This window comes from Pezoporus occidentalis, unplaced genomic scaffold (genome assembly GCF_034315485.1).
Source record: "Pezoporus occidentalis ecotype Australia unplaced genomic scaffold, CSIRO_AGI_Poc_V1 ctg9, whole genome shotgun sequence".
NCBI classification, from domain to species: domain Eukaryota; kingdom Metazoa; phylum Chordata; class Aves; order Psittaciformes; family Psittacidae; genus Pezoporus; species Pezoporus occidentalis.
This window is the reverse complement of record NW_026916262.1, coordinates 5,140,581-5,168,151: the sequence shown is the minus strand read 5'-3', so window position 1 is coordinate 5,168,151 and position 27,571 is coordinate 5,140,581. Positions and strand designations below refer to the sequence as shown.

At 38.7% G+C, this 27,571-nt stretch overlaps 1 protein-coding gene across 4 annotated transcripts in view; it reads left to right on the top strand.

The window, feature by feature from the left end:
• Positions 1 to 27,571, top strand: part of PPP1R9A (protein phosphatase 1 regulatory subunit 9A) — a 139,860-nt gene that overhangs the window by 105,785 nt on the left and 6,504 nt on the right. The window contains exons 8-19 of one of the 4 annotated variants that reach the window (XM_062604983.1): positions 686 to 739; positions 3,052 to 3,281; positions 4,692 to 4,788; positions 4,921 to 5,089; positions 12,009 to 12,166; positions 12,722 to 13,022; positions 17,256 to 17,343; positions 17,444 to 17,521; positions 20,643 to 20,841; positions 23,395 to 23,514; positions 25,351 to 25,374; positions 26,560 to 26,742. In XM_062604983.1, the coding sequence (XP_062460967.1) occupies positions 686 to 739; positions 3,052 to 3,281; positions 4,692 to 4,788; positions 4,921 to 5,089; positions 12,009 to 12,166; positions 12,722 to 13,022; positions 17,256 to 17,343; positions 17,444 to 17,521; positions 20,643 to 20,841; positions 23,395 to 23,514; positions 25,351 to 25,374; positions 26,560 to 26,742 (1,701 nt within the window). The remainder of the gene's footprint in view (positions 1 to 685; positions 740 to 3,051; positions 3,282 to 4,691; positions 4,789 to 4,920; positions 5,090 to 12,008; positions 12,167 to 12,721; positions 13,023 to 17,255; positions 17,344 to 17,443; positions 17,522 to 20,642; positions 20,842 to 23,394; positions 23,515 to 25,350; positions 25,375 to 26,559; positions 26,743 to 27,571) is intronic. The other 3 variants (XM_062604984.1, XM_062604985.1, XM_062604986.1) reach the window with 3 other exon arrangements.

The following is a 27,571-nucleotide window of genomic DNA, read 5'->3' as shown; positions in this document are numbered from 1 at the left end:
AGATCCACTGCTGTTGTGGCACGCTGCTTTATAATGTAACTACAAGCTTTAGCGCCCTGCCTGGGCTGTTAATCTACTTGCAATCATTTTGTGTGCTTGAATACTGTTTGCTGGTTTTTACAGTTTCCCCATGTAACCGCTCTCAATTGAGATTAGCTAGCTTGAGCAGATAACTCCAACTAATGGTGGAGAAGGATAGCATCAGTTTATCGTTTTTCTTGCATGAAATAAACGTGTGGAATTTTCCCTCAAGGTTTTCCTGACTTCCTGAGTTGTTAAATCGCTTATTTCCATATTTGCTTTTTTGTACTGTGCCTGCTTTTATCAATGCGATGGGACTTCCTGGCAGCACTGGGACATATTTCACATTCACATCAGAGGAGAGCAAAGCCCAGCAGGATAACATCTTTTTCCTTTTTTTTTTTTATAAGCAGAAGACATTTGGTTTTTCTAAACAGATTGGATGTTCTGATTTGAAATTATGAGTGGTTAGATGGCATCCTAACTTTAATTAGGTTGCACAGACTGAGTCATTTTGCAAGCTAGACATTTTAATTTACAATCTACTGCAGTGCAGCACTCTTCAAGGCCTTCTGCTATGTAAAAGGTATTCAACTTGCAGCACAGGCTTTAAAAATATTGGAGTACTGTCTGTGACTTGTTTATTTTATATTTTCAATTTTAGTTGCAAATCAAACATGCAGTTACAGAAGCTGAAATTCAGAAGCTGAAGACAAAGGTAAGAATCAATATATGGTTCATACATGCTGTTTTTTTCCTCTTGTGCAAAATCAGATCTGAACATGTGTATCTTTATGTGGATGGAGAAGTCAACATTTTTATTAAAGGCTGCTTAAAAAGCACAGGAGCTCAGCTAAACCTTGTCTCAGTGTATATTCTTTATTCCAAGTTTCAACTAAAATCTTAAGTGCTGCTATTCAGAGAAACTGCCAACTTGTGTAGCTTCGATTAAATGTACATTTTAAGGGGTATCATAATGACTAAATGGCAGATTTATAATTTTACAATTCTAATGCATTTTCTCAGGTTTTTAAATTATATTTGGATTGAATATTCAAGTCTAAGTTAGTAGGTTATTTATTTACCAGCGATGTTAAAGTTTCCTGTTTATGGTAGTTTCCTTTTTTTGACATTTAAAAAAACTCTCTAAATTATTTAAAGGTATTTAATAGAAATTGCTTTTTATGCACAGAACGAAAAGGTGCTGTTTCATATTGTTGCAGTATTCTTTAAAAGATACTCTAGAAGGAAAAACCTTTCCAATTTAACAGAAAACATTATCTCACAATCGGTTGCTAGTTGTTAGATTGAAATTTGCTATAGCAATAAAAAGGAATAGTATTTTCTGTACTAGGATAACCTTTATGAGAAGTCAACTGATAATTCAGTTGTTGAGTAATATTAGGTTTTATAATGACATCCTTCTCTTATTATAAAGGAAATAAAAAGAAGAGAAAATTGTACTTCAGAAAAAGATTTTAGATTGTTACTAGCAACATTTGCACCCACCATGTATTTGCATAGTGTTTGTCAAATCTGTATAAATTATCATTAAAAACAAATTCAAAGTGCAACTATTTTCTGTAAGGACAATTTCTGTTGTATTGTTCCAGTTCAGAAAGTCAGAAATCTTTCTTTCCAGTTCCTGTCTAGGAATCGGAGCCACATGGTGAATCCTTTGGGATTGTGCCGAGCCCCACTGACTTGATGGCAATGATGTGTGGGTGTAAACATTCATCTGTGCAAACCCATTTGCAAGACTCGGGTTATTGTACCTTTTTATGTTGGACTTCTTTCCCTAGCGTTTTCAATAGAGCTGAAGAAGATGTGGCTAGTTTAGGTATATTACTGATAAAACTGCAAAACAAGTTATTTTCTTTGTGTGTATATCATTCATGATGCTAGCAGAACTGCCAAGAGCAAATTAAACAGTCTTGATCAGTAAACAGTGATGTTAAGTCATTTTTTCTTTTCGATACATTCTGGAGCTAAAATATAGAAGCTGCTGAACGACCCTACCTTTATCCAGTACCAAACATTGAAACCCATAGCTAGCTTCATTTGGGAAGTGAGAAGCCTAACATGAAAAAATGTAACAAAACTATCTAGTGAAGGAGACAATATTTACTATAAACTCAGCAGTAAAATTCAGACTTCTTTGAGGTCACTTGGAAGAGGTCATAAGGCTCCATTGGTTCCAAAGAGTGGAACTATCAGTGGAACTGCGCTGGTCATAGAGTTACGCAGGGCTGTGTTTGGCAGAATTAGCACCTGAAATCTTCAACAGCAAGGACATGTTTTCCCCTTTCACATTGGCTCCTTACAACTCATTAAGCAAGTTTAAAGAAAACAAGAGTAATATATTTGTAACAGATTCTCTGTGTCCTCATAATAGTTCTGGCATAGTTTCAGTACTGGATGCAAAACTCTCGCTCGCTTAAGTGAAAAAAAGACTCTAAGTTGTGACCCGATGTTAAATTCTGAATTATGCTCCATCTTTTATCTGGCTTTCTAGATTAAGCAAGATTATGACAGGAAAGCAGACATTGTAAGAATTCAGTAGGATTTCTAACTTGGGTAAAAAAGCAGATAGATTAGTTGCAATTGGCTTTCTCTCCTGTTGCTTTCTAAATTGTTCTTAAATCAAATACAGAACCTTGAAATCAGATTCTCCCCAAAATAAAAATTTCATCATTTTATTTAAGTGTGTGAATGCTTTGTAACACCTGAGCCACATGCTCAGAGCAGAATGCATCCCCAGTGCTTACTGATTAATACCACAATTTGCCTGAATACTCCACTATTGACATTTTGAAGTGTGTTAGTATAATGCAGAGAAGCATAAGGGCTGCACTGGAACACAGAGCAAAGGTTCTACTTCCTTCCTATATATGTATCAGCCTCTTTTTTTCTCTTTCCACTACTAGCAAATTCACAGATTTTCACTGCTTGTGTTGTTTGAATTAATCCTGAACTATTAGGCTCTGCTTTGCAGCTTTTTACTGACTGCATCTACACTCTTTTGTTCAGCTGCAGACTGCTGAGAATGAGAAGGTGAGGTGGGAATTGGAGAAGACCCAGCTCCAGCAGAACATTGAGGAGAATAAGGAAAGGATGATGAAATTAGAGAGTTACTGGATTGAGGCACAAACCCTGTGTCACACGGTGAATGAGCACCTCAAGGAGACGCAAAGCCAGTATCAGGCTCTGGAGAAGAAATATAACAAGGCAAAGAAATTAATCAAGGATTTTCAGCAAAAGTAAGCAGTCTACACCAGGCTCAGCAAATGACTTAGTGGCCAGATAAGAAACATGTATGTGATGTATTTTGAAATATGAAACTCACTATTAAACACTTGTAAGGTAAACACTATTTTTTTCACCTTTTTTTAATGAAAAACATAAGCTCTTTATTATGGCAGAATGTTAGTAGTGCTCAAGTATTAATTTAGTATTACTGACAAAAAATACTATAACTAAAGACTTAGTCTGTAGTATTCCAGCTTGGAAAGTTACTAAATAACTCAATGATGTGATAGCAAGCAACAAAGAGTAATCATAATAAAGCATTTGATTGTCAAGGTTGCAGCAATTTATACTGGTATTGTGTCAGCTGGATTCACTCCTGCTATGTTCTCATGTAACATCAGGAAGAAAATTGTTCTGTTACATTTTACGTTTTATTTTTCTTCTCATAGATGCCAAGAATATTTGAGCTGAGTTGAGCTAACTGATGATTACCTGGCCCCTCTGTTTCATATGGTCCCCTCTCCCTGTTGGCTAGCAAGAGCAATAACATCTTATATTTCTATAACAGCTTACATTCCCCGCAGTTGTTGTTTTTTTGGTGGTTTTTTTTTGCAGCAGCGTTTCCATTTTCTGCTGAAATGTGCTCATTTAAAGAAGAAAACTCAAAACCATACAGCACTGTCAAGTGACAACTGGGAGTGCAGACTGGAATATACTGTCCCATTAAAAAGGGGTTTAAATAGTTAAAATGTCATCACACAGCTTGGAATTTTGTGACTGTTGCAGAACCATCTGGCATATTGTGTGCTTTCTGTCACAAACATCTTAGATTTTCAAAATAAAAAGAAATATGGAAAACAGCAAGAATGAGCTTGGATAGCCTTTCTGTTGTTATTCTGCTTTATATTAGTAAAAGGTCTAGTCAGTTGTTTTTAACTTTCTCAGACTCCTAAAATCCCCTACAGATCTCCTTATAGCTTACTAGAAAACTAGATTTGTACCTGGAAACTTATGGATGTCCTTTCTGTGAAGAAATACCCTAACAAAACAGAGGTTTTCTCCATTTCCTACAACAGAAAACAGCACAAACCTAGCTAGCAGTTTTCATTTGTAAATACAGATTATGAAAATAAGTTTGGTTTTTAACTGTTTTGATTATCAATTAGAACAGCTGCAATTTTTCTCCCCACAGAATTCCTCTTACCATTTTAATATCTTCACCTAGCGTATTCACTTCAACTAAGTAATTGTCCAGTTTTTTCCTAATAGCAGTTTCATACTCATTACTAGGTTAGTAATAAATTATTTGTTAAGGACAGATTTTTCTGATGCATAGCATAAGATACATCAGATCATTTTATTTTCTGTTTGAATCTGATTGCTTTGATGACAGCAAATGTATCTTTTTTTTTTCCCCCAAGAGAACTTGACTTCATCAAACGCCAGGAAGCTGAACGAAAGAAAATAGAAGATTTGGAGAAAGCACATCTTGCAGAGGTTCAAGGCTTACAAGCTCGTGTGAGTAGTATTTACTCTCATGTTTGAACAGTGAGACAATTCTGTCTAATATTCCTGGGTCGTGCTGGAACCATCTCTAATGGATATGTGTGTGTGTGTGTTATGGGTAACATTGTGTTGTATTTCTTTCAGATACGAGACTTGGAATCAGAAGTTTTCAGGCTAATGAAGCAAAATGGGAGCCAGGTTAACAATAACAACAACATTTTTGAAAGGCAGACATCTTTTGGAGAAGTTTCTAGAGGAGATCCGGTGGAAAATCTGGATACTAAGCAAGTGTGCCTGGATGGCTTAAGTCAAGGTTTGTTTGAACCAAGCTGTAACTCTTATTAGTACATATGTAAATAGCATGGTTACCATTTAGGATTTAGAAGAAACAATAACGCAAGGATTTTTTCCAAAATTCATTATCTAGTGACATCTATAGCAGGATTATACCAAATCATGCCAATATAGTGTCCCAGAATAGCTGTACATTGCATATTCTTACAGAAATGGAAACAACTAAGTGCTAATAAAGCAAAGAGCATTATTTGTTCCTTAAGGCTTCCAGTGGGATGCCATCAACATTTAGGTTTAGTTTGACACTTCCGTTATGTTAATAAAGTAGGAGAAAACTGTTTTTCTCCTGTGTTCCTGAATCTGTCCTTAATTACTCAACCACCAAAGATCTCAAAAGAACAAAGTTACCAGAATGAGAAAAACAATGTTGAATCCACCATTTTGAGCAGATCTCTGCAGGTTCTGATCTCACCTTGGTACAAACATCAGAAGAAGCCATGTGGGTGGCACTCATCATTTCTCAGGATGGAGCCTTCTGTGAATAAAATGAAAATTATTTGGTAGTGCATAAACTATTAAATAATCTGAATAAGATTTAAAAATCTTATTCAGCTATAGCACAGCCTGATTTACATATTAAGACTTGTAAGACTTCAGTCTACATTACCAAAGAACCAAAGCAATTTGTTGCAGCAGTGAGATCTGGAGAGATGCTGTCAGTAGGGTGACTGTAATCTTTACTTGTATTGCATAGGAAAGATCGTTCCCATGTTTCAGGCTGTGCCTGAAAATTGTGAGTAGCTCCTCACTTTGAAAGTATTTGCAGAATTGAAGCCAATTTTAGGTCCACAGCTATGAAATAAAATTGTTTGGAACAAGAGCAGTACTTACTGTCTGTTTAGTATCATCTGTGGAATCAGGTATCTGAAGTGTTGGGATTCTGACAAGGAACCACCAGACTCTATTCCTATAAAGGTTTAATTTTAAATAAACAATAATATTACTTATTTCTCTGGTTAAAATAAAAAAGGCATTACATTAACAACAAAATTAATTTCTATCAGGCACAGGGGTGTTTTAATAAAATTGATGTTTTAGCAGTTATTTCATGTGTGGACCTAAACAATATCGCTCTGCAAACAAATGGATATGAATTACATTTTCAACAAAATATGTGTAAAAAAAGGAGCTAGTCCTGCTGAAACAGTATGTAGGTGATCTGCAGACCTTGAGTTGGTTTCCAAGAGCTCTTTCTTTCTAGTGAGTCTTTATTACACTAAAACCTCCTGAATGGTCAGGATGACAAGAAAGTCTTTATTTCTGCCACAGAGAAACTCAGTAATTGTTACAAAATATTTAATACTTGGCAATGCTATTAACAAAAACCCTTTCATTAATTTGCATCAGGAGAGGAAAGTGTGTTTTCTTTACCTGACTCACAAAACCCATGTTTACACTTACCGTTGTAACAATGTCAACACACATCTTTGGCTCAAGAGCTGAAATCCAGGAATTTCTACATGTAAAAAAAAAAAATAGAAACAATAATAAATTGTAACATTATTTCTCAAACTTTGGAAATTCTTTGTACAGCATTAAATCTCTGCATGCTCCTACTTTCAAATTATATTTTTCAATTAATATATTTGCATGAAAACTCTCATTTTCCAAGAGCTGCCATTTTTCATTGCAAAAATGTTCCCCTGGAGAAATGTTACCGGTGTTCAGTACTTCTGAGAGTTAGAGTAGATGGTCTGTGAATTTAAATGCCCAAGTTTAACCACCTGAATACAAACACAAATCATTTGCTAGGAAAATAATCAGCAGTGATGTTTTGAACGCAGAAAAAGCATAATTAGACCTTAGATTCCAGGCTGGATTTGTATTTTTAACATGAGAAAAAAGTAAGTTTTTAAAACAAAGAGATCCCTAAATATGCTGTAGCAGTATTTGACTTCCATATACCTTTCCCAGTGAATTCTCTGTCAGAGTCTCTGAAGTCTGTATCAGGCTGTAATGCAGTGATGCTTGCTCTGCAGACAAAGAGCCTGTGTCTCCACATCACCTTTGTGTGAGCCTTTTAAGAAGACAACTTACCATTGTCTAATACCAATGACTAACAGTTTGTGTGTTTACTGATCAGCCCATGGATGTTTGCAGGGGAGATGTCCATGATGTCTTTGGAGGGTGAGCAGAGTTCCTCGAGGTGCAATGTGTTGTGCACTCTGTGACATCCGCACAAGTGCTCCAGTCTCTTTACTGGCTTTTGTCTATCGAGTGTAACACACACTGCTTTATCAGGCCTTGGAATTAGGATTGTGGGGTGGGACTGCATGTACACAGCCCCATGCCCTAATTTTTGTTCTGAAGTTTGCATGTCTGTCTTCCCTCAAAAAAATCAGGTTATATAATAAACATGTATTTTAATTAAAATGATACCAAGTATGCTTTTTACTTCGGTGTGATCTGAGGTGTTTATTACATTCTTGCATGGTAATAAATTTTGGGAAGAAATAAAGGATATGGCTTGACAGTTGCTTATGTGTGAGCATAGCTGTCCCTGATGCTGCAGGTGCTCCAGCCGTGTTTAGCATCGTGCCAGACTCTATGGCTCCTCAGGCTGTAATGTAACCTCATACTGAGTTTGAGGGGTTGCCAGTAACGTCAGTGGAAGTTAGAAAATCAAAACCATTGTGGCACACAGAGTTCTTCCTTTCCTTTCTAGAGAATGCTAGAAGCTTAAGGATTGTGTTTCTTTTACAAGTACATGATTTATTCTGAGATTCCAAAAAACTAAATGAAGTCATTGTAGTTTTCTGGTTTAGTGGTCATGAGCTGTGTCTGCAGTAGAGAATCAAGCTATTTGCTGGAAGAAGTCAGTGGTCTGAAATCTAAATAGCGCAGTGCTGATGCTGACTTTGACAGTATTTGCTCATCTCTGTGTAAATGCCTGTTCAGGCTGCTCTGATGGCTATGCTTTCTGGGTGCCTCGGGAAACCCAGGGATGCATCAGTTCACAGAAGGAGATTTTAAAGTCTATCAGCCTGTGTAATGGAAAAACAGTAGGAGGACAGGTGAGCTGTTTCCTGCTCCACGATGGTACTGAAATAATTCAGATGGAAGCCCATTGGAGTCAAGTGGTTAAATGCCTGCTGAAAGGAAGTGTGGTTATCTCATCTCTGAGAGCAAAATAAAACCTGTTAAGACTTTATGTGAGAGATTTGTAAGGCTTCCCGGTGGGTTGCAAGATTCCTAGGGAAACATGCGGGGTGCATGTTTGTGCTGGGGAGCAGTGAGGGCCAGCAGCTCTCTGCAAAAGAGGGAGCTAGGACTGAGGGTGACAACACATGTGGCTTTTGGGGAGACCACCCAAAAGCAGCCCAGTCCCAGTGCACCCGAGCGCAGCAAGCAGGCCAGGTCCAATGGTGGAAATCAGGGTCATCTGGGATCCAAGGCAAACTCGTGGTGAGGCAGTCTGAGGGCAAGCAGGGAAGTCTGTCCATGGGCTGTGGCTCGAGTCCAGATCCACATGACCCGACAATGAGAGCCCAGTTTAAATGCAGCTGTGATGTGTGAAGGCGGGAAACCCCTGCTGATGCTGAGTGAGCTCCATTTTGCAACAGGTCAAACCATGGTCAGGTACTTGCAGCACAACAGAGAGCAACCACTGAGTGCAAGCAGCCCAGCTCAGGGGAGAAGGGAGCCCAGGTGGTATTTTGCTTTGACCACTTTTGCGAATAAAACCATTTGCAGTGCTGTGTCGGTAGTTTGCATAATTTCAGAAGTGAAAGGAAGGGATGTATGGAAGTGTGTACATCTGAAAGAGTAAATACAAGCAGTTCAAGTCACAACAGCATGCAGTTACCCTATGGAGTACTTGCAGTAGAAGCATAATTACAAGTCAGATAATGCTAATGATTCTGTAGTGTCATATGAATGTAGAATTTAACTCATACACAAGGAAGAAAAGCAGAACATGGTACTGGAAGTCTTTGCAGTGCTTTAAGACAACATAAATCTGCAAAAATAAAAATGGGCTTGAAGAAGTCTTACCCCTCAGTTATTTGCAGGCATACTAACTCAACCTGTGGCTGTGATATCGAGACAGTTTGAGCTGAACTGACAGATCATTGCTGCTGATACGGCAGACCCCACACCATCCATGCCTTTGTCCAGCCATCTGGGTCTGCTTCTTACATTTTCCTGTTTGAGTACTTACACACTTCTGTCTGTGCACACTAACTGACTGGAACAGTAGAAAATGACCAACAGGGGAAGAGGTCAGAGTGTCAGACTAAAACTGGATCGTGTCTGTTGGGTCAGTCATTTGAATCAGCAAACTGCAGTCCAAATCCTGGGGCACTCTGAGCCCGTGGTTTGTGACAGCAAGAGGAAGAGCAAGAGCTCTTCATTTGGGTGTGGAAAGTCACTGAGTTGCTTCCACTCTTGGTGAAATGACATTTTCTGATACTGAAGGTCAGGATGGCGTGGGAAACAGTGAGAAAAATTCCAGGTTTGCTCAAGTGGGTCAGTGTTTTTTCACTGACTTCAGTGTGGCTGAGATTACTCTGGTTGTATTTGTTTAAAGCAAAAATGCCTGTAAGATCGGCTTCTAATTAGTGTGTTGTGAATGCAGTACTCCAGACAAGTAAGTAAGTTTAATGAATTCTGGTTTGATTTGTACTATGAGGATTAAAAGGAAAAAAGTGAAAACCATAAAGAATCTATTCCTTGTGTGCTGTAAACTGCAAAAACACCTTTTAAAATAGGTTTTGTCTTACTGCAGCTTTGTACTTGCTGAAATACTCAGATTTCATTTGAGTGGATGATTGATGGCTAAGTAAAGTGAAGTTACGTTAGCTCTGTTTGTAGAGACAAGCCATATACGAAGGGTTTGCTCACAAGAATTCGAAAATAGGGTGGCTTTGAATTTAGGCAAGTAAGATGATTTCATTGTTATATTTTTTATGTGAAATATTTCTCCAGTTTTCATGAATGGCATAACAGTATTTGGGCAGTAGATGAAAGGGGAAAGACCTGAAAATGCTTTCCCTTCAAAACCAAAGAAACAGGTTTTTGCGATTTTTCTAGCAGAAAGTTATACGTACAAAGGCAGCAGTGAGTAAGCATGAGAGTGATGGTGTCCAGCTCTTTGCTGATGATATATAAAAATACTGGAGCACTGGCATTTTGTTTTTTTTTTCCCCATTTTGTTCTGTTAACTATATATGGTAGAAAACAACATCCGTGCAAACCCCAGATGTTCAGAAAGTACAGAAGTTAAGAAGAGCGCATCTCCTGGCTTTCATCCAAAACTTCTGGTGACATTTTGTTGTGATAATTACTGCTGCCTTACTGCATATCTCTCAGACAGTTTTTAAGCTATTAGACCAGGATGATGACAGATCTAACAGCCCATGTCCACAGTACAGTAATTTTTCTAAGCAGGGAGAACCAGAGTCCCTTCGCTCCTGTACAGATGATGGCCTTCCCATTCCTGCCTTGAACAGCAGTGATTTGGAATGCCTTTCATAAACCTTCTGGATGGATATTTTCATTTCATTTTCACTGTCATCATAAACTTCATGCAGCATCACTTACAGCTGGTTGCACTGAAAATTTTTTTCAGTACTTGCAGGTTCTTCCTTGCTAATGATTTTACCAAAGCATGTTGCTGTTGGAAAGCTGAAACCAGACAACTGTAGTGGATGGTGATAATCACAGTAATGATCGTGTTCTCTAGACTCCTGCTTAAGGAAAGGGGCTTGGCAGAGTGTCTTCTGATGTCATCTGAGTGCAGGGAGGCAACTGAGTGCCCTGAGTGATCTGATTGAGCTTAGTGACCTATTTGTGTTAGGTCACTTAGATCAATCTGTTTGTATGAGGGACCACCATGGTTGGTGCTGACAGAGATGTTTTACTTAAGTTTACCAGGGTTTACATAAATTTTGAGAGTTTGAAGGAACTGCATGAAAGAGAGAAGAATCTACAAGAGAAAATAAAAGGTTCTGAGGACAGTGTGGCAAGGGAGAAAGTAAGAAATGAGTGTCAGGTGCTAATGAAAAGATACTTTTACTTGCAGAAGTATTGGGGTGAACAACTGAGGTCATGTAGACCTTTAAACAGCAGACCTCAGAATCCAGTGGAGGATTGGACTTTCTCCCCTTCCTGAGGGGGACAGATTGATAGGGTAAGCAACCTGTTTTACTGTAGGTCCAAAGGAATGAATTTAACACACATTTTGTAATCCTGTGAAAGGCTGCCTGTAAATCAGTCTGATCACAAATGGTTATCTGATTATTTTGGTACTACCTGTGTCACTCTCTGTGTGCTACTGACTGCAGATACGCTTGCTCATCTTTTGCGTGTATTGGACAAGGTTATTTCTGGGGACAGTAAGTACAGGAGAGAGCAAGTCATGTTCTTTAAATTTGTAAGCCATTCCGATTGTGTTAAAAAGTAGAGCAGCCTGAGGACTGCTCTAGATATTTATTCTGTGATTTGAGGAATAGCAACAAAACTGGTGAAGTAATAAGGAAAATTCTCTGTAGGGCATCTGTGGGGAAAAATGGCCATCCAGTCCCTCCACCTCACGTGGCTTAAAAGGGCAGGATTGGGGATAAATGAATTAGTCCCCTGAGTTTAAATTGGTATCTTCATCCACATACTGGGAAATGTCCATCAAAGAGCAGTAAGATGAGGATTCCTTTGCTTTATGCCCTGATAGAGGAGTACTGCAGGCCACGCACATGCAAGTTCGTCTGTGGGAATCCAAGTGGACCTGCTTTCTGGGCTAGCACAGCTGGTTTTGTGTGGTCCTTCATATAACAGTGGGAATCATTTCTTGAATTTTTAAATATTTGCTGTTGGTCCTGTGTTAGGAAAAAAGTTGTCAAAGACTCTTCTGTTAAATAGCTTCAAATCTTGTTTCCATATAGACTTCAATGAAGCAGTGCCAGAAACGGAGAGACTGGACTCCAAAGCTCTGAAGACTCGAGCTCAGCTTTCAGTGAAGAACAAGCGGCAGAGGCCTTCTAGAACGAGGCTGTATGATAGCATCAGTTCAACTGATGGAGAGGACAGCCTTGAACGAAAGGTGAGAAGGACTCTACCTGCTCTTTCAGGCTTCCTGTGGAGTGCTAGATTGCCCCTGTAAGTCATTTCATCCTCTGTCTTTGTCCTTTCATTGTAGCACAGGCAATATTTAATTCCTCTGTGGCCAGTATGGTCTGAATGTCCTTGAGTGATGTGCGAGTCTGGTCTCCTTTGAGTTAGCACACCTGGTTTTGGGGTTTTGTTGTGTTGGTTTCTTCAACAGGAATCCTGGGCTTTCTGATTCATGTGTGCTTTATAATACAGAGTGAGTCTTTTCATGTATGGAGGAGGTGAAAGGAACTTGAATCGTGCATTTCTCTACTTGTTAATTTGTTAACACTTTGCTTGCTGTTTTATCCTATTCTGACTTCTGTCTGAAAGCAAATACCAATAAACAACAGTGTGTGGTATCGAAAGGTAACAACATGAATTGCTAAAGTGTTTCGTACAAATAGAAGGCTAAATAATGAATAAAATAATTGCATGTTCAAAGTAAACCTTGCTCTGATTGGTTGCTAAATGGTATAACCTGCTTTATAATCTCTTATACCAACAGCCATCAAACAGTTACAGTAGTCCCATGCACATTTCAAAATCACCACTGCCCTTATGTATGAGAGCATCCTCACCAGCATCAGATTCTGGTGCTTCCTCCCTCTCCCCTGTGGCTAGCAGTGCAACAATCTCACTTGACAACCTAACTGAAAACCAAGAAGAAGGACAGCACCACAAAGGAGGTGCTCTTTCCCCACATGCTCGGGGGGACACTCCGCTTTCCTCTCCTTCAATATCTGGGCACAGCTCTGAAGCATCTCCTTTGCATCACCCACCTGGCAGGAATATTATGCAGGAAAAAGGTATTACTGTTTTTTACAATAAATTGTGCATCATTTTGCTCCAATCTGCTTTATGAACTTTTGTTGTGTGGTAGGACCTTAGCAACTAGAGGGCCATCATCTTGTAACTTCTGTTGCCTATCTGGAGGTCAGAAAATTACAAATGACCTTGTATGATGGTAAAAGAAGAGAACAAAGTTTAAAATGAGATCGGGAACTGCTTCCTTCCTCTTTTGTTTTCTTTTGTTTTGTTTTGCCTGTGTTAGAAATTGCTGAAAAAGCTAGGGGGAAGTTGCCTTTAAGAAAATCTCATATTTCATTTAAAAAATAACCCAAACCAACAAAATTATTGGACCTTGGAACCTTTCTTTATTATAAACATGCTTAACACTGTACTTAGCTCGAATTACGTGATTTTGGCACTACTAGGTGATTTTTTTGAAGGGTGGGGAAAGGAGTGTAAAGCAAGAATAACAGATTGTGGCTCTTAATTGCTGAGAGGCGGCGTAGTCTGAGATCAAACAAGAGGTTAATGTCTGGAGACTTTTTGTTCACAGAAAAAAATACAAAGTAGTTTGTTGGGGGAGCTTGGCCGCATTGTTATTTATTTAATTCAGCTTAAGATGCATAAAACATCATGCAGTCGTAGCCAGCTCAGGTGCACGTCTCAGACACTGTTTATTAAAGGCATTAACAATAAGATACAGCACAGAATACTGAGTCCTCCTTTTCAGATGCCTTGTGAAGTGAAAAATAGCATTTTACACAGCTTCGGCATTCTTAGCTATGCACCTTGTATTCTCAAACTGTCACATAAGTTAAAATACGTGATAAAAATTGTTTATGAGTGAGGACTGTGGGAATACCTCTGGATAGGTTCATAACAGACTTTGCCTTACTTAAATTAACTGAAAAGAACAATTTATTGAGGATTTTTGTTTGTCTGTGTGTCTGAAAAGACTTGCCATTGATTTACAAATTTTTTCTTCACCTTCATACATGGCTTTCGCACAGATTCTTAAAGTACAGATTAATCAAGTTTTTTGAATTTGGGGTAGGTTAATACAGGCTAGTCCATGGTTTCTGAAATTGCTACTCTAACTGTACCCAATTGTATAATTCTTAATGAATCAAAGTTAAAGTCAGTATTTGAGTTTTGCAAGTAAAAATAAGGGTGTGAACATAAGAATGTGACTTTCCAAACGTCAACTTGAGTGTATGATTGGTTTATCAGTGGAGTTGCAAATCCTCCATTTCCAACTGGTGTATGAAAAATATCTTGATAGCAATTTAGTGGAGCCCAGCCTTGTAGTGTAAGGAAGAGCGTATTATAGTCCACCCACTGTATAACTCTTTCCATTTTAGGTTTGAAAAATAATCTCTGTCTAAATATCACTTCATGCTTTCCCCACTGTGACTGTTAAGTAAACAGCCAGTGCTTTTGGGTGTATCAGATTCTGATGAGTACATGAAAATTAACCAGACCAATTTAGTTTCTAAAGGAAAATTTGCATTCAGTATGCCCTACAAAAAGAAATATCCTACAAGCAGTTGTGTGGCAACAAGTGTTGTAGCGATGCTGTTTTAATTGATTATTAATTTGGCTGTCAATCTCATAACAGGTCAGAAAATAAAAAGGGCTATTGTGTTTGTTCTGCGTGTGCAGAAAGGGATTTTTTTGACATAGAAAGAGAGAATATCTGTGGACATGTGTGTGTCCACTGATTAATCTCTCGTTAGCAAAAGTGAGTGTTAGCGAGCTCACACTTGTCTGTTGTATTTTTCTTATGAAATCCTGCAGCGTTGTAGGAAGAGCTGAAGTGGCATGTGATAATGGCATCCAAAATGATGAGGAATTTTGCTTATTTGTCTTTTAAGCACAACTTTTTCATGTATGTGTGTAATTATTTTCTTCAGTTCTGCCTCTTTGGTGCAGCAGCACCTTTGTCAAGGCAGCTGAGGTGATCCCTATGGGCAATGCTGTGCTGATCTGAGGCTGGCTGCAACTCTTGTGACACTGGGGTAGAAAGTTATGTCTAGTCTCCTTTTGCATCCATGAGCCACAGATTGCTTACAGCAGCTCTGTGAGCCTGAAAGCGATGTATTAAGCAGCTTCTTCATCATTTGTTGTGAGGAATTGACTCTCCCTCACCTTCTTGGAAGAACTAGAAGGAATCAGGGAAGATGTGCCCATCCAGGGTGGGCACAGAAATCTGGAGAGGGACTTTTTACAAGGGCATGTAGAAATAGAACTAGGGGGAATGGCTTTAAACAGAAGGAGGGTAGATTTAGATTAAACATTAGGACGAAATTCTTTACTGTAAAGGTGGTGAGACACTGACATAGGTTGCCCAGAGAAGCTGTGGTTGTCCCATCCCTGGCAGTGTTCAAGACCAAGTTGGATGTGGCTTTGAACAACCTGGTCTAGTGGAATGTGTGCCCATGGCTGGGAGGTTGGGACTAGATGATTTTTAAGGTCCCTTCCAACACAAACCATTCTATGATTCTGTGTGCAAGACCCTGTAGATTCAAATCTATTCTGCCACTGAAGCTGATCTTGGTACCCAGCCTATCCATCTTCCACTATATCCCATAGCCAGCATGAATGTTTTCGCCAGCAAATTGTCATTATTCAAAGGACCCAGCTGGGCCAAGCTGTGTATGACTGGGAGCAGAGTGATACAAGAGCCCAAATAGAAATTTGCCATGCCAGGTAGCAGTACATGTCCCTTGTGAGCTTTCCAGACTGTTTCTTCTACTACAGCAGCAAAACCTCCAGCTACTAAATGCTTTCATTATTTGCCCACCACAAAAGCAGCAGACCTTGGAGTTTCATTTGCTGTCCTTAAGAAGTTTCTCAAAAAAGCCCACTGCCTCCTGACCCCCAAGCCCCACTTCCCTGTGAATAGTTAGTGTGAAAATAAACATTAAGCAAAGTGCAGGGCTGATGCAAAGTGAGTTCCTCAGCCTTCCTGGGGAATGGGTTTCTTCTCTGGAGACTTTGCCTTGCTTTTGTCACTCTTCATATTACCCTTTTTTTTGTTCGCTCTTTTGGCATGAGGTTACTTGTCAGTTGTTCTTAAATGTTTTTTTTTTAATATAAGGACTTGAGTTGGTAGAAACAGTGTGGGTTTTAGAGTGTGGGTATAGCCTTATTTTCCTGCTTGTCCTGGGATGTATGAAGCAGTTGCACATCGAATTTTTTACTTGAATGAAAACTTGGCCAAATATTATTCACAAAGCAACATACGAAGTTCTGTACACATAGTTGACTATGCGATAGTGCTCCAGGATTTTGGGTTAATTCTGAAGGCTCAATTTATGTCAGCTACAGTAGGATAAATCCACAAACCCAGCAGTGCTTTCAGTTCAAAGTCACTGTACATCTGAGGTCACATTGTAAAAGTCACCAAACTGCAAGTGACATGAGTGACTGACCTTCATTTGCTTCCTCTGGAGTATCTGGGGACACTCAGTGTTTAAGAATCACAGAAACTGTGTCTGAATTTTTCAGCTGCTGTGTTTTCTTTTTGCTGCCATATAGATTTCACAGGATGTTTTGCAGACTCAGATTCATTGTTTTGACTTTATAGGTACTGCAGGCTGTTTCCTCTTTAGGCTGTTAAGTGTTTGCAGAAGAGATCAAAAATTGCTAGATATCTCAGGGCAAATTTATTAACTAATCTACTTTTAATGCTTTTGTAATTCAGAATGGTTGAATTTCAAGTTAGATGTTTATTTTAACAAAGATGTTCAAGCTAAACAGATAACTGTTACCTAACGTGTCCATCCTAAAAGGTACTCTTGGCTCCAAAGTTCAAGAAAGGGTTTCAGGAGTCATTTTGGAAGTAAATCATACATACCAAATGAATTCTATAAAAGGAAACTTAAGTGGCTACAGCTGAGTTTCAGAATGGATTCACTGTAATATTTGCCTGTACATCTTTTATATTGTTTGACTTCCTACATATTCATTCAAACTCAACCAAAATTAACTTTTAATTTTCTTCAATGAAATAAGATTTCTTTGTGTGCATTTTCAAATTCTGAAAATATTTATTTTTATTCCACTTCACACTGTCTTCTTAAACATGAGAATAATTCACCTAATTAAATCGTACCCACACATCTGTGTACATGTATGCATATCTAATTATGAAAAAATACACAACTGTTCTGGATGAAAAATGGAATAGCTATCAGTAGCAATTAAAAATAATAATGTACGTTCTTCCGTGTACAAATGTATCCTAGATGGTGCCACATGTGCTCAGGCAGCAAGAACAACTAGCCCTATTCTAGGGCATACAGAGAAACTAAAGCGAAAACTTGCAGATCTTGGGTAAGCATTTTTTTATTTCAAATGTTTCTTTTTTTTTCATTAAAAGGGTTGAAAGTAAAATTTCAAAGAAGTTTCCTGATGTCTTCTAATATTGTTGTAGGGCTCCCTTGAGAAGGAGTTCAAACAAGGGCAAGAAGCGGAAAGAGAAAGAAGCTATTAGGGTGACCTACTGCAGTAGGTATGGCTAAAACACTGAGGATGCATGAAATGATATGCCAGTAACACTGAAAAAACCTAATCATCCTAGCAGATGGGAACACTAACAGTCCCACTGACTTCATATAAATAAGTGTTAAGCTTTGTGATGACCTTCTGAGCTTACAAACCCATATTTCTTAACTAACAAAAGGCTAACATTTAATCTAAAAATACTTGGAGGATTATAATATCGTGGCGTCACTACTGCTGTTGCATTCGCTAATGGGATTTGCAGAAATAGGTTATCGGAGCTGACCCACAAGATGCACAAACATTCAGTTAATAATACCCATGAACCAGAAATGTTGACACAAATCCACATATTTTTTCTAAAATCCCCCAAAGCAAGGTTGGGCAGCAGCTGTTCACCGCAGCTTCACAGCACCCACATCAGGCATGCTTTCAGGAGGGCTTGGTGCTGGAAGTGAACATCATGAATTGAAAATAGATAGGAAAAAATGCTGAATGCATTTGTTACATCACCAACTCTCAGGGAAGGAATTTTTAATACCTTGTGAAATCTGATGAGACCACATCACCAGCAACTGGACTCTGAATAAATGAATGTTCAAAATGGCAGGAAGCACTCTTCTCTGCAAAAGCTAATGTAAATTTTTACTCTCCTCACATACTGGTGAATTTAACAAGATCATAGCTACAGGGTTGATAGCTGGTTCCAGGTATGAAATACAAGTTAGTATCAGGAGCACTAACTTAATACATTCTGAAAGTCTAGAAAGAACAGAGCAACTCAGAAACAGTTTGCACATAAAACAATGCAAAATAAAACCTAGTGATAAAAGAGCTATCAGAAGAAAGCAAACTCTGAATGCTACTCAGGAAATCATTGTGCTAGAAAGCCAGTATGTAGCAATTTGTAGAGTTTTGCTGACAGTCTAATATATGGAGACACAGTGACAAGTACATTGCATAGCTCCGGAAAATCAGAAAAGCAAAGAAGCCTTAAACTTCCAACTTAATCCCTCAGGCACACTACTGAAGTGCCATGTTCTGCCTCAGCATACATCTGTACATTTGTATCCTGCAAATATCTGGCAGGATCTTCAGTGATCTTAGTCAGCAGTCATTGCCTCTGTGCTCGTGTCAGAAAACCTGTTCCATTTGGTTCCACTGGTGTGTCTGCTTGCAGCGTGACCTGGAGTTACTAATGTTTGCTGCTGGATGTCCCTAGTGACAGGGAGAGATTTGTTAAAGCAAATTCTCTCCCCTGCTGTGTAGCTGTAAGGCAGCTAGTGCCCTTAGCAGGGTATTACATATCATGCAGCATTTAAATACTAAGCTACAGGGTGGGGAAAAGGAATGTATACGTGTTTGTATACTTGAACTTGATTATATTCCTTGTAGCGATATAGCGTGTAATAGATATTTGTGAGACTGCATAGGTATATTACTTAGAGAAAGCAGATCTCAGTGTAGAGGTCAGTTGCTTAGTAGACCATTTAATAAACCAGTAATTTATATTGTTTGTTAATATTTCCGTATTTGGATACAGTCACTAAAAGCAAACTTTAATACTGTTTTCAAAGTCAAAATTCATAAGCATTTGTAATTCTCACTGTGCCTCTGTAAACTGGAATGTTATTATTTCAGTACAGCTTTTTAAACACCCGTTGTCACTTCCTTTGTTAGTAACTCCACAGAATTTGCCTCAGAAGAAATGTGAGGATGTTTTCTTTACAGTCCAGTGCTGTACGAGCTCTTTGAAAGAAGGATAGTGATGATCAAAAGACAGCATCCTGTTATAATTATGTCCATTACAGTGACTGATTGAGGTAGAATTAATCACGCTGTCAGATGGATGTTGCATGTGTTATTTTGCCATTGCCAAAAAGTAGCACTCACGATCTGTGAATAAAATCCTCAGTTACTTCCTAAGACTAACACTAATGTTGCATATATAGAAAATTCCCCATTTAAGTAAGAAACATATATTCCCCTGCCTGAAGCTAGGTGATTTGGGCAGCATCATTTGTTTTTTCTTTCTACTTTTAAGCAAGATTAGCGGATGAGGAAGGAGTACGGGACTGGGTCAGATGCATCTACCTTTCCTTATGTAGCTGAAAGGGAGGAAGAATCCTTATGCTTCCATGGGTGAGGGCCCTTTGACAGCTTCAGTTTCATCCATTCAAAAAAGAGGCATCACAATATAAAGAGGTCTAGTGATTGTGATAATAATGATTTAGAAGCTTCCAGAAGGTAGAAGTTGAGGGGAGATTTACATACTTGCAGTTTACTGGTGGCTGATAAGAGCAGTAGAAGTACAATGCTGTGAAACAGTAATAGATATGTTAATATAAATAAAAGAAGGAGAATATGACATATGCAGAAGTTCTTTGAGGCAGATATTTTGCATAGTTATTTTTAATTTACATACTGTACTGCTGACATATATGTAGTGAATAATTTTGGCATTTATTTTATTTTATAACTGTTACCTTTGCCTTGATCATATTATCCACTGCAATCCTTGTTACTGCAGAGAAACGGATAATATCACAAAGGTGTTTCTTTAATTTTTTCTGTATTAATATTTTTAATATTTAATAACTATAAATTCAAGATAATAGTATTTTTATCAGTATTTAGCTATTGTAACAAAGGCACATCCCCATAGATGGATAGAGAAGCACCTGATTCATTCTGCCATTCTGCCTGTGCTCAAAATCCAAGCCAGACATTCTCTGGGAGCCAGAGCCCGCTTGGGTCAGTGCTGAGTCTAATCTAATCATGTTGATTTACCACTGGGGCTCAGAAAAGTACCAACATAACATGTGGCTTTTTGAGTGGAGCCAGTTCACATCTGAGCGGTGGGAGTACAAGCATTTTCAGCTGGTGTTGGTCTCCGTTTGCTGTGTGCATGCTGTCTAAGAGAGCTTAAGTTAAAAACGGAATCAAAAGAACCCACATTTTTCTTCTGCTAAAAGAGGGATTTCAGGCATGCCCCTACCAGCCGTGTGCCACTCAGTTCTTTAGTCGCAGTTACTAGGAATGTCACCCTTTTCACAATTAACTGCTTCTAGCATTTTGTTTTATTTTATTTTATAATCTAACACATATTCCTGCTCCTTTCTCTTAAACAGGACCATCAGAGAGATGCTGCAGAAATCAGCAAACACTAGATCTGTAGCAGATCGATCCTCCTCTCTCCCACACTGTGTACCATTCACATGGTATGGAGAGAGTGGCAAGGGATCCCATTCTTCTAGCAACCTGCCATCATCCGCCAGCTCAACTGAGCCTTCTTCTGAAAATATAAGTCCAGCTAAAAAAGGGTCAAAGGTAGAAAATAAAAACTACCTTATTCCCACTGTGTTGAGTGGCATAATTGGCTTCATGTTCCTGGAAAAAGAACAAGCCAATATGTGACTACTACAATAAACAGAGCATGATGTTCATTGTACGGTAAAAGCGCATCCAAACAGAACATCTCTGTCATTGTACCATTCCCCATTCTACCTTTTTACTCTGTCTTAATGTACATTAATTCAGTAAACTAACTGTGGTGTGCTGTACCGTAACGAAAGCAAGTGGTGCCAGTGGAAATTAGCATTTGGATCCACTGAACAAATGCTAGATTTGTGTATTCAGTTACGGGTATTTTCTGCATTCTTCAGGACTGACTGTGGGAGTACCTACCCATGTTCAAATGAGATGTTTGCAAGTGAAGAAATGCTCTATGCCGTCAGTCATCTGCCTTTTTTCCCCCAGTAATGTAATCTGTTTGTCATGCATGCTGGATGTTGGGTTTAATTCTCTATATGAAGATGCTTGAACTGTAAACATGAACTACCGCAATTTAATACATCTGTGTGATTCCTTTCTATGTGCATGAATGTTTCAGCATGATAACTCAAATAACCCTTAGTTCTGGTAATATCCTTAGCTTTTTCATGTTTATTTTCACTTCTGGAAAATACTTCCCTGCCTTTATCTTCTTATAACTTGCAGGAGTTGACTTTTTATATTGGTCTGGTAAAAAGAAACAGATGTGGTTCTCAACTTTATGTAGAGGAATATGAATCAGAAAACTAATTTCTCTGTCTTCTGCCAATACATGCATGTACATAATAGTAATTTGCACAGGCATTTCTTACTCTTATGATACTAGAAGCTGTTGATACCTTAACTTCTGCTGTCCACCAAGGTGCGCAAGGTCATAGTTGTGCTTACGTTATCTGGTGGGGAGAGCAACACAGGGCTGACCAGTCCAAGTCAGACTGATACAGAAGGCCACAGGTGAAATCTCTGAAGTTTAAGGAGAAACTAATCAGTTACCCAGTTTTTTTTGAAAAAGAAAGATGAGGATTAGACATGTAAATCCTATTTGTGCCTTTAAACAAGTATTGCATAAAAGTAACTTTCAAATTTCACCAATTTTCAAATAGGGAAAAACACCTCCTTTTACTGTTACTATTAGGTTGGGTGGTTTTGTGGGGATTGTCCTGCTATCATATAGAAAATTAAATTTTAAAGACTTAAATTCATCATAAAGCTGAAGCTTGCACAAAATAGAGGTGAAAGAAAAATCGAAGTACTTAGAAAAAGATGTTCTTCACACAACAGGAGGTAGAGCTGGTGAACTCCTGGCCTAAGAACACTGTGGGGGCTAAAAGTTTGCATATTAAGGAAGCTGCTCTGATTTTCTTCTCCTCTATAAAGAGTTCAGAAAAACAGAACAGGAATTCTCAATGTAGGTGTGAGAAAACTGATTACAAAAATATTTTGATGTTCTCTGTAAAGTTTGCAGGCTCTTAAATTAACAGTTCCTATACTGCTATTCAGATTTTTAAAGCACAGCATGGTACCAGTATTTGGTTGGATTTCCATCAACATTATAAGGACCAGCACTTGATATTTTTAAAAGACTTCTGGTTTTCAGGAAATATCTTGGGGGGGATAGAAAGATAATATTTTTAGTGTTGTTTTTGGTTTTGATGTTTGGATCCTTTTTTTGTTGAAATTGAATATCAAAGGTGAATTGAATTTTTTATTCATTTAGCTATTAGACTAGAGTGGACATTAGAGGTCTCTCTGTCATAAAGTGTGTGCTCAAGTTAAAAAGAATGGTGTCATTATTTTTTTAGATACAGAGATTTGGGTTTCTTTATGGTTCTCACTCTAATATGAAATACTTGTTAATTTTTGTCTTCTTCTGATGGTAATTTTGCTGCATTGCTGTAAAATACATACATTATTTTGCTGTTCTTTGCTGTAAGGTGTGATGTTTGTTTTATGGCTGTTAGTTCAGTAAATAACACTCAATGTCCAAAGATCTCTTATACTTTCAATTTCAGTTTTTCTAAAGGAATAGGCAAAGAGGGAGGTTCCTTTCACTTTTCTAGGTGGTTATTTGGACTCAGAAATGGATTCACAGGATATTCTCTTTGTTCTCTCAGTAGCAGTTTTCACTTCTCTCAGCTAATTAATCCTCTGTCCTATTCTTTGTGCTACTGCCTGTGCTACACTTGTCCTAAATATTTGGAGGACAGTAAAATGCTAGTGATTAACCTGCGGAAGCAGTAATTCAGTTCCAGGATGAGAGCCAGCATCTTAAAGAGGGAGTCTGGAAATTGCTTTCAGACTCCATTGCTATTCATTGACTCATTAAGCTGGCAAAGGTATGTCTTGAAGTATACAGTGGTAAAAGTACAGTGTATTCTATAAATATTAACAATACTAAAGATTAGGCTTCCTCATGTGTATTATAACTGGTCTGGTAAATGAAATCCCTCCTGAGCTATGCCAACCTGGAAGACAGAAAGCAAATTTCCCTTTTAGATATGCATATGAGACTGTTCATTCATTCAAACTCATTTATGTTTTTCTCCACAGAATTTCACATTCAACGATGACTTCAGTCCCAGCAGCACAAGTTCAGCTGATTTGAGTGGTTTAGGAGCAGAACCTAAACCCCCAGGTTTCTCACACTCCTTAGCACTGTCATCAGATGAGGTATGCTAATGAAATTAAGGTGTGAAATAGTTGTTTCCTTTCCACTAGCATTTTGCTTCCTAATTACTCAAATAATAAAGGAATATTTTCTAGGCAATAGAAGGGAGAAGAAAATTAATGTTGGTTTCTAGATTATTATTTTTCTTGTTCGTATAATTATGATTTGAAATAAAGGTCCTATGATATTACTGTAGGAAAGTAGAATGTGTTTGTTTCCTAAGAGATGCTATATCCTCACACATTTCAGTATGTTTTCCCTACATTCAAAGTATGTACATGTGGACCCACAGATAGATATAAATGTACACTAGATATAGTTGAGACAGTTTTGAGATAATAAACATACAGTATAGTTTGGTAAATATAGTTGAGATGTCAGGCACTTTCACCTAGGCTAATTTTTACCCTGATACATTAAAATAACATGTGTGTTACTGTACCTGAATGTATGTACATTGGTTAGAATGTATATGTGTTAATCCACTTTGCATTCTTTGTGCTTGCTTTGCACAGTGGATTTGACTTCAGTTACTTCAAACCAGAGTTTTTTCAAACAATGCTAATGTGAAAAAGCATTCCAAACCCTGGAAATTGGTGACATAATTGAGCTGAATATAATATACTGAAAATATTTTTCTTAAGATACTAGTTTTGTAGCTTGGTTGTTGGTGAAGTTGCACAATTTGACAGTAGTTGACATGTCCTTTGGACTCAAGAAACCTGTGTCTTTCTCCTTGTACTCCTTAAGAGCTTTACATTTTCATGTGAGGTTGCAGTCAGGGTTTTTTACTAGAGAGGAGGAACTTGAAGTGCATATGTTTTTTTTTTGTATGATAGATAGGTTTGTTCTATTAGTGCCTACATGTTTTGCATGGGTTTAAAGAATGAGAGCTGCTCCATGCAACACCGTTTGACAACATGCAAGTCTATAAACCCAACCATTCTTCAGAGGTTACTTCCTGCAGGTAGTAAAGGGGAAAAATTTATAACAATCATAGGAGAATGTAGACACTCCTATATAGAGTGAATTCTATGAATTCTGTATTCTATGAATAGCTGAAAACTACAAAGTTGTCTTTTAGACTTTATTTAGTGTTAATACTATCTCAATAGTACATTTCATTCTCTTACCATGTTTCATTCTCCTTAAGTATTTTAATGTGACAGTGCTCTGCTCCCAGTGGTATTGAACTAAAAGCTTGAAAATGCTTTCATTTTGCTTGTTCAGCTCTCTCCTTTATCACTTCTAAAATACTGAGCCGGAACAGGTCTATAAAAATGAATGTGTTTTCCCCATCCTATGCTGTGCCAAATTGCAGCCTCTGAATCAGGCGGTGTGTTCAGCAAGAGCTGCAGTGGGAGCTTCCACAACCACTCTGGCAGGGGATTAGGCCAGCATTGCCCCTCAGCCTTTCCTAGCCTATTGCTGCAAGCACTCCTTTGCTCAGGCTTCTCTGGCAGATCATAATTATTTGAAGGAGATGAAAAAAAAATGAAAGGGTTTTTCTCCTCTAATTAAGGAGCTTTTGCTCCTTGGAAATGGAGCTATCAGGAAGATTCCCACTGGTTCTAGGGTGTCAAGCGTAGAAACTCTAAAGGGGTTTCACTGACACAGTCTCAGGTTTGGCTGCCAAATCATTTGTGCTGAGCTTTCAACATAACCTCTCTGCTTCTGGAAGTAATTTTTTTTAAAGAAATCTCTTTGGTTTTGAGTAGCCATATCTGTTTGCAAATCTTGGTGCTGCCCTTGCCTGAACTTTTACATGCTGTTACATGTTCTGTATTTTGTTTCTATAATGCTTTTCTTTCCCATTTCTTTGTTGCTCCCTCACTCAGAGCCTGGATATGATTGATGATGAGGTGAGATACTAGTGTGCTGTTGTGGTGAATCGTGTGACCATCGCGTGCCAATATACCACATCATTTGCAGATTCACTTTCCTTGTTTTACGGTGTTGTGTGGCAAACCCCCTTGTTCGAGCAGAACATGCAGATGTCACTGCCTCCTCTCTGCTTGTCTTGAGTTCCCCTCTCCTTCCTGCTAGGAGGTTTCAAGGCCATAGCAAATTGCAGATTTTGCAGTTATGTTGGAAGGGGGAGGAGGGTTTGTGTCAGAGCAAATCCACCAGGCCAAGCATCAGCTGCACCGAGTTCCTGCTGGCAATAAGAGAAGGAAAAAATAGTGCTTGAACCATCTTTTCCCCAGCCCTGAGAACTGGTCAGCCAGAAGCTGATAGAACTCCCAGATCATCTAACCCAGTGTAAAAGCTGCTCTAACAGCAGGCAGCTGCTGCAGCCCATAACAGCTGCTTTCTGACCATGGCTGGGACACAGTAGCTTTTGTTTCAGACCTCACTGACATACCTCTGGGTGAAATAAAGTGGCAGGTCAGGAACGTGGGGCTGCCCCAGCAGCTGATGCCCCACCTGCCCCTCTTGGTGCTGTGTTCATGCTCTCCTCTGCAGCAGCAGTGGCACAACATGATGAGAACAGGGCCAGGGCTGTGGAATTGCTTTGTGTTCCTTACCACTCCTCTGTGTCATCTCATAGTCTTCCATAGATAGTATCAGTCTCACTGGCTGTTTGATGTCATCACTTTGAACTGTAGAGTGGGTTTCTGAGGTTCCCCATCCCTGAATTTCTTGCTTTATAGCTTAAAAACATCATAAAGGTCTGTGAATGAGCCCAGGAAGTGGAATGCAGAAATCAATGCATCCTTTAGAAATGTTCTAATTTGAAGGATAAAAATCTTGTGAGGAAGCATACCTGTTTTGAATTGTGCCACCTGGCCATTTCAGTTCCTGTTGGTTAAAAGGAATGCCAGTTCCTTTATCTTCTTCTATTTATAGATGGAAGACTTTTGGGGTACATTGTACCAATTCTTGGATGGCTGGTTAGATACAGATGTGATAAAGCAGTGTGAAATAGTTATTGTGGCATAAAGATAGCGCAGATACCTCTGCTGTGATGCTGGCGGTTTGTACACAGAAAAGTTGATACTCATTGTGTTGCCTTTCAGTAATAATGCAGCATGTTTTTGTCACAGATCCTTGACGATGGCCAGTCTCCTAAGCACAGTCAGTATCAGAGTCGTGCTGTTCAGGAGTGGAGCGTGCAGCAGGTGTCCCACTGGTTAATGAGCCTGAACCTTGAGCAGTATGTTTCAGAATTCAGCGCCCAAAACATTAACGGGGAGCATCTTCTTCAGCTGGATGGGAGTAAGCTCAAGGTAATTGACTGGCTGGACTGCAAGGCTAACTGTAGTGTTTGTTGTCTCTTCAGTTTATCTTACAGGGAGTAACTATTCAGAAAGCAGTGAATCCCTTTGTGTGGAGTGCTGATAGACTGGAATAATAAACACAGCATAAAGCCACAGGAACACTTTAAGAAATTCCCATACGGATTCAGAAGCTTCAGGAGTAGAGGGCGTTTTGTCAAAACCCTGGGTGTATATAAAGTACCCATTATCTGCATGTGTAGAAGTGGTATTTGCATGCATGTATTTTTCTTCCAGCTGTTTTGTAAATGGGTGATTCAGAGAAGATAGTAAATGGGCATACATCAGAAGCAGCAACTGCAGAGTGGATTAGTGGGAGACTGGGGGCATAAGCGGACACCTATTGTACTATGTTAGAATTAAAACCAGTTTTGTTTCATGTAGTAAAAATATGACCCTACTTTTGTCAAAAATAAATACAGGAAGGAGTTGTGGGAAGTGCATCAGCTCTGAAGGTCCAGGTTCAGTGTTTCCTTTCAGAATTGTTTTGCTGGCATTTCACTAACTAGGGGGTTTTAGAAGAGAGCAAGTGAAATTTTGACTAAGGCAGAGCAGTGAGAATCAGGAAGTCTTGTTCTGTGTAGGCTTAGATGACCTCAGGCAGATAGTTTAACCCTTATTTGCCTCATTTGATCAATAAAATTTGTGGTGGCAATGAGATAGGATTCTTCGATATTCTAGAAGTGAAAGACATGGGTAGAAAGCAGTATGGAAGTGTCTTACACATCAGTAATGTATCTGAGTCTGTCTCAAATTTGCTTAGTTGTTACAGTCTTCTACC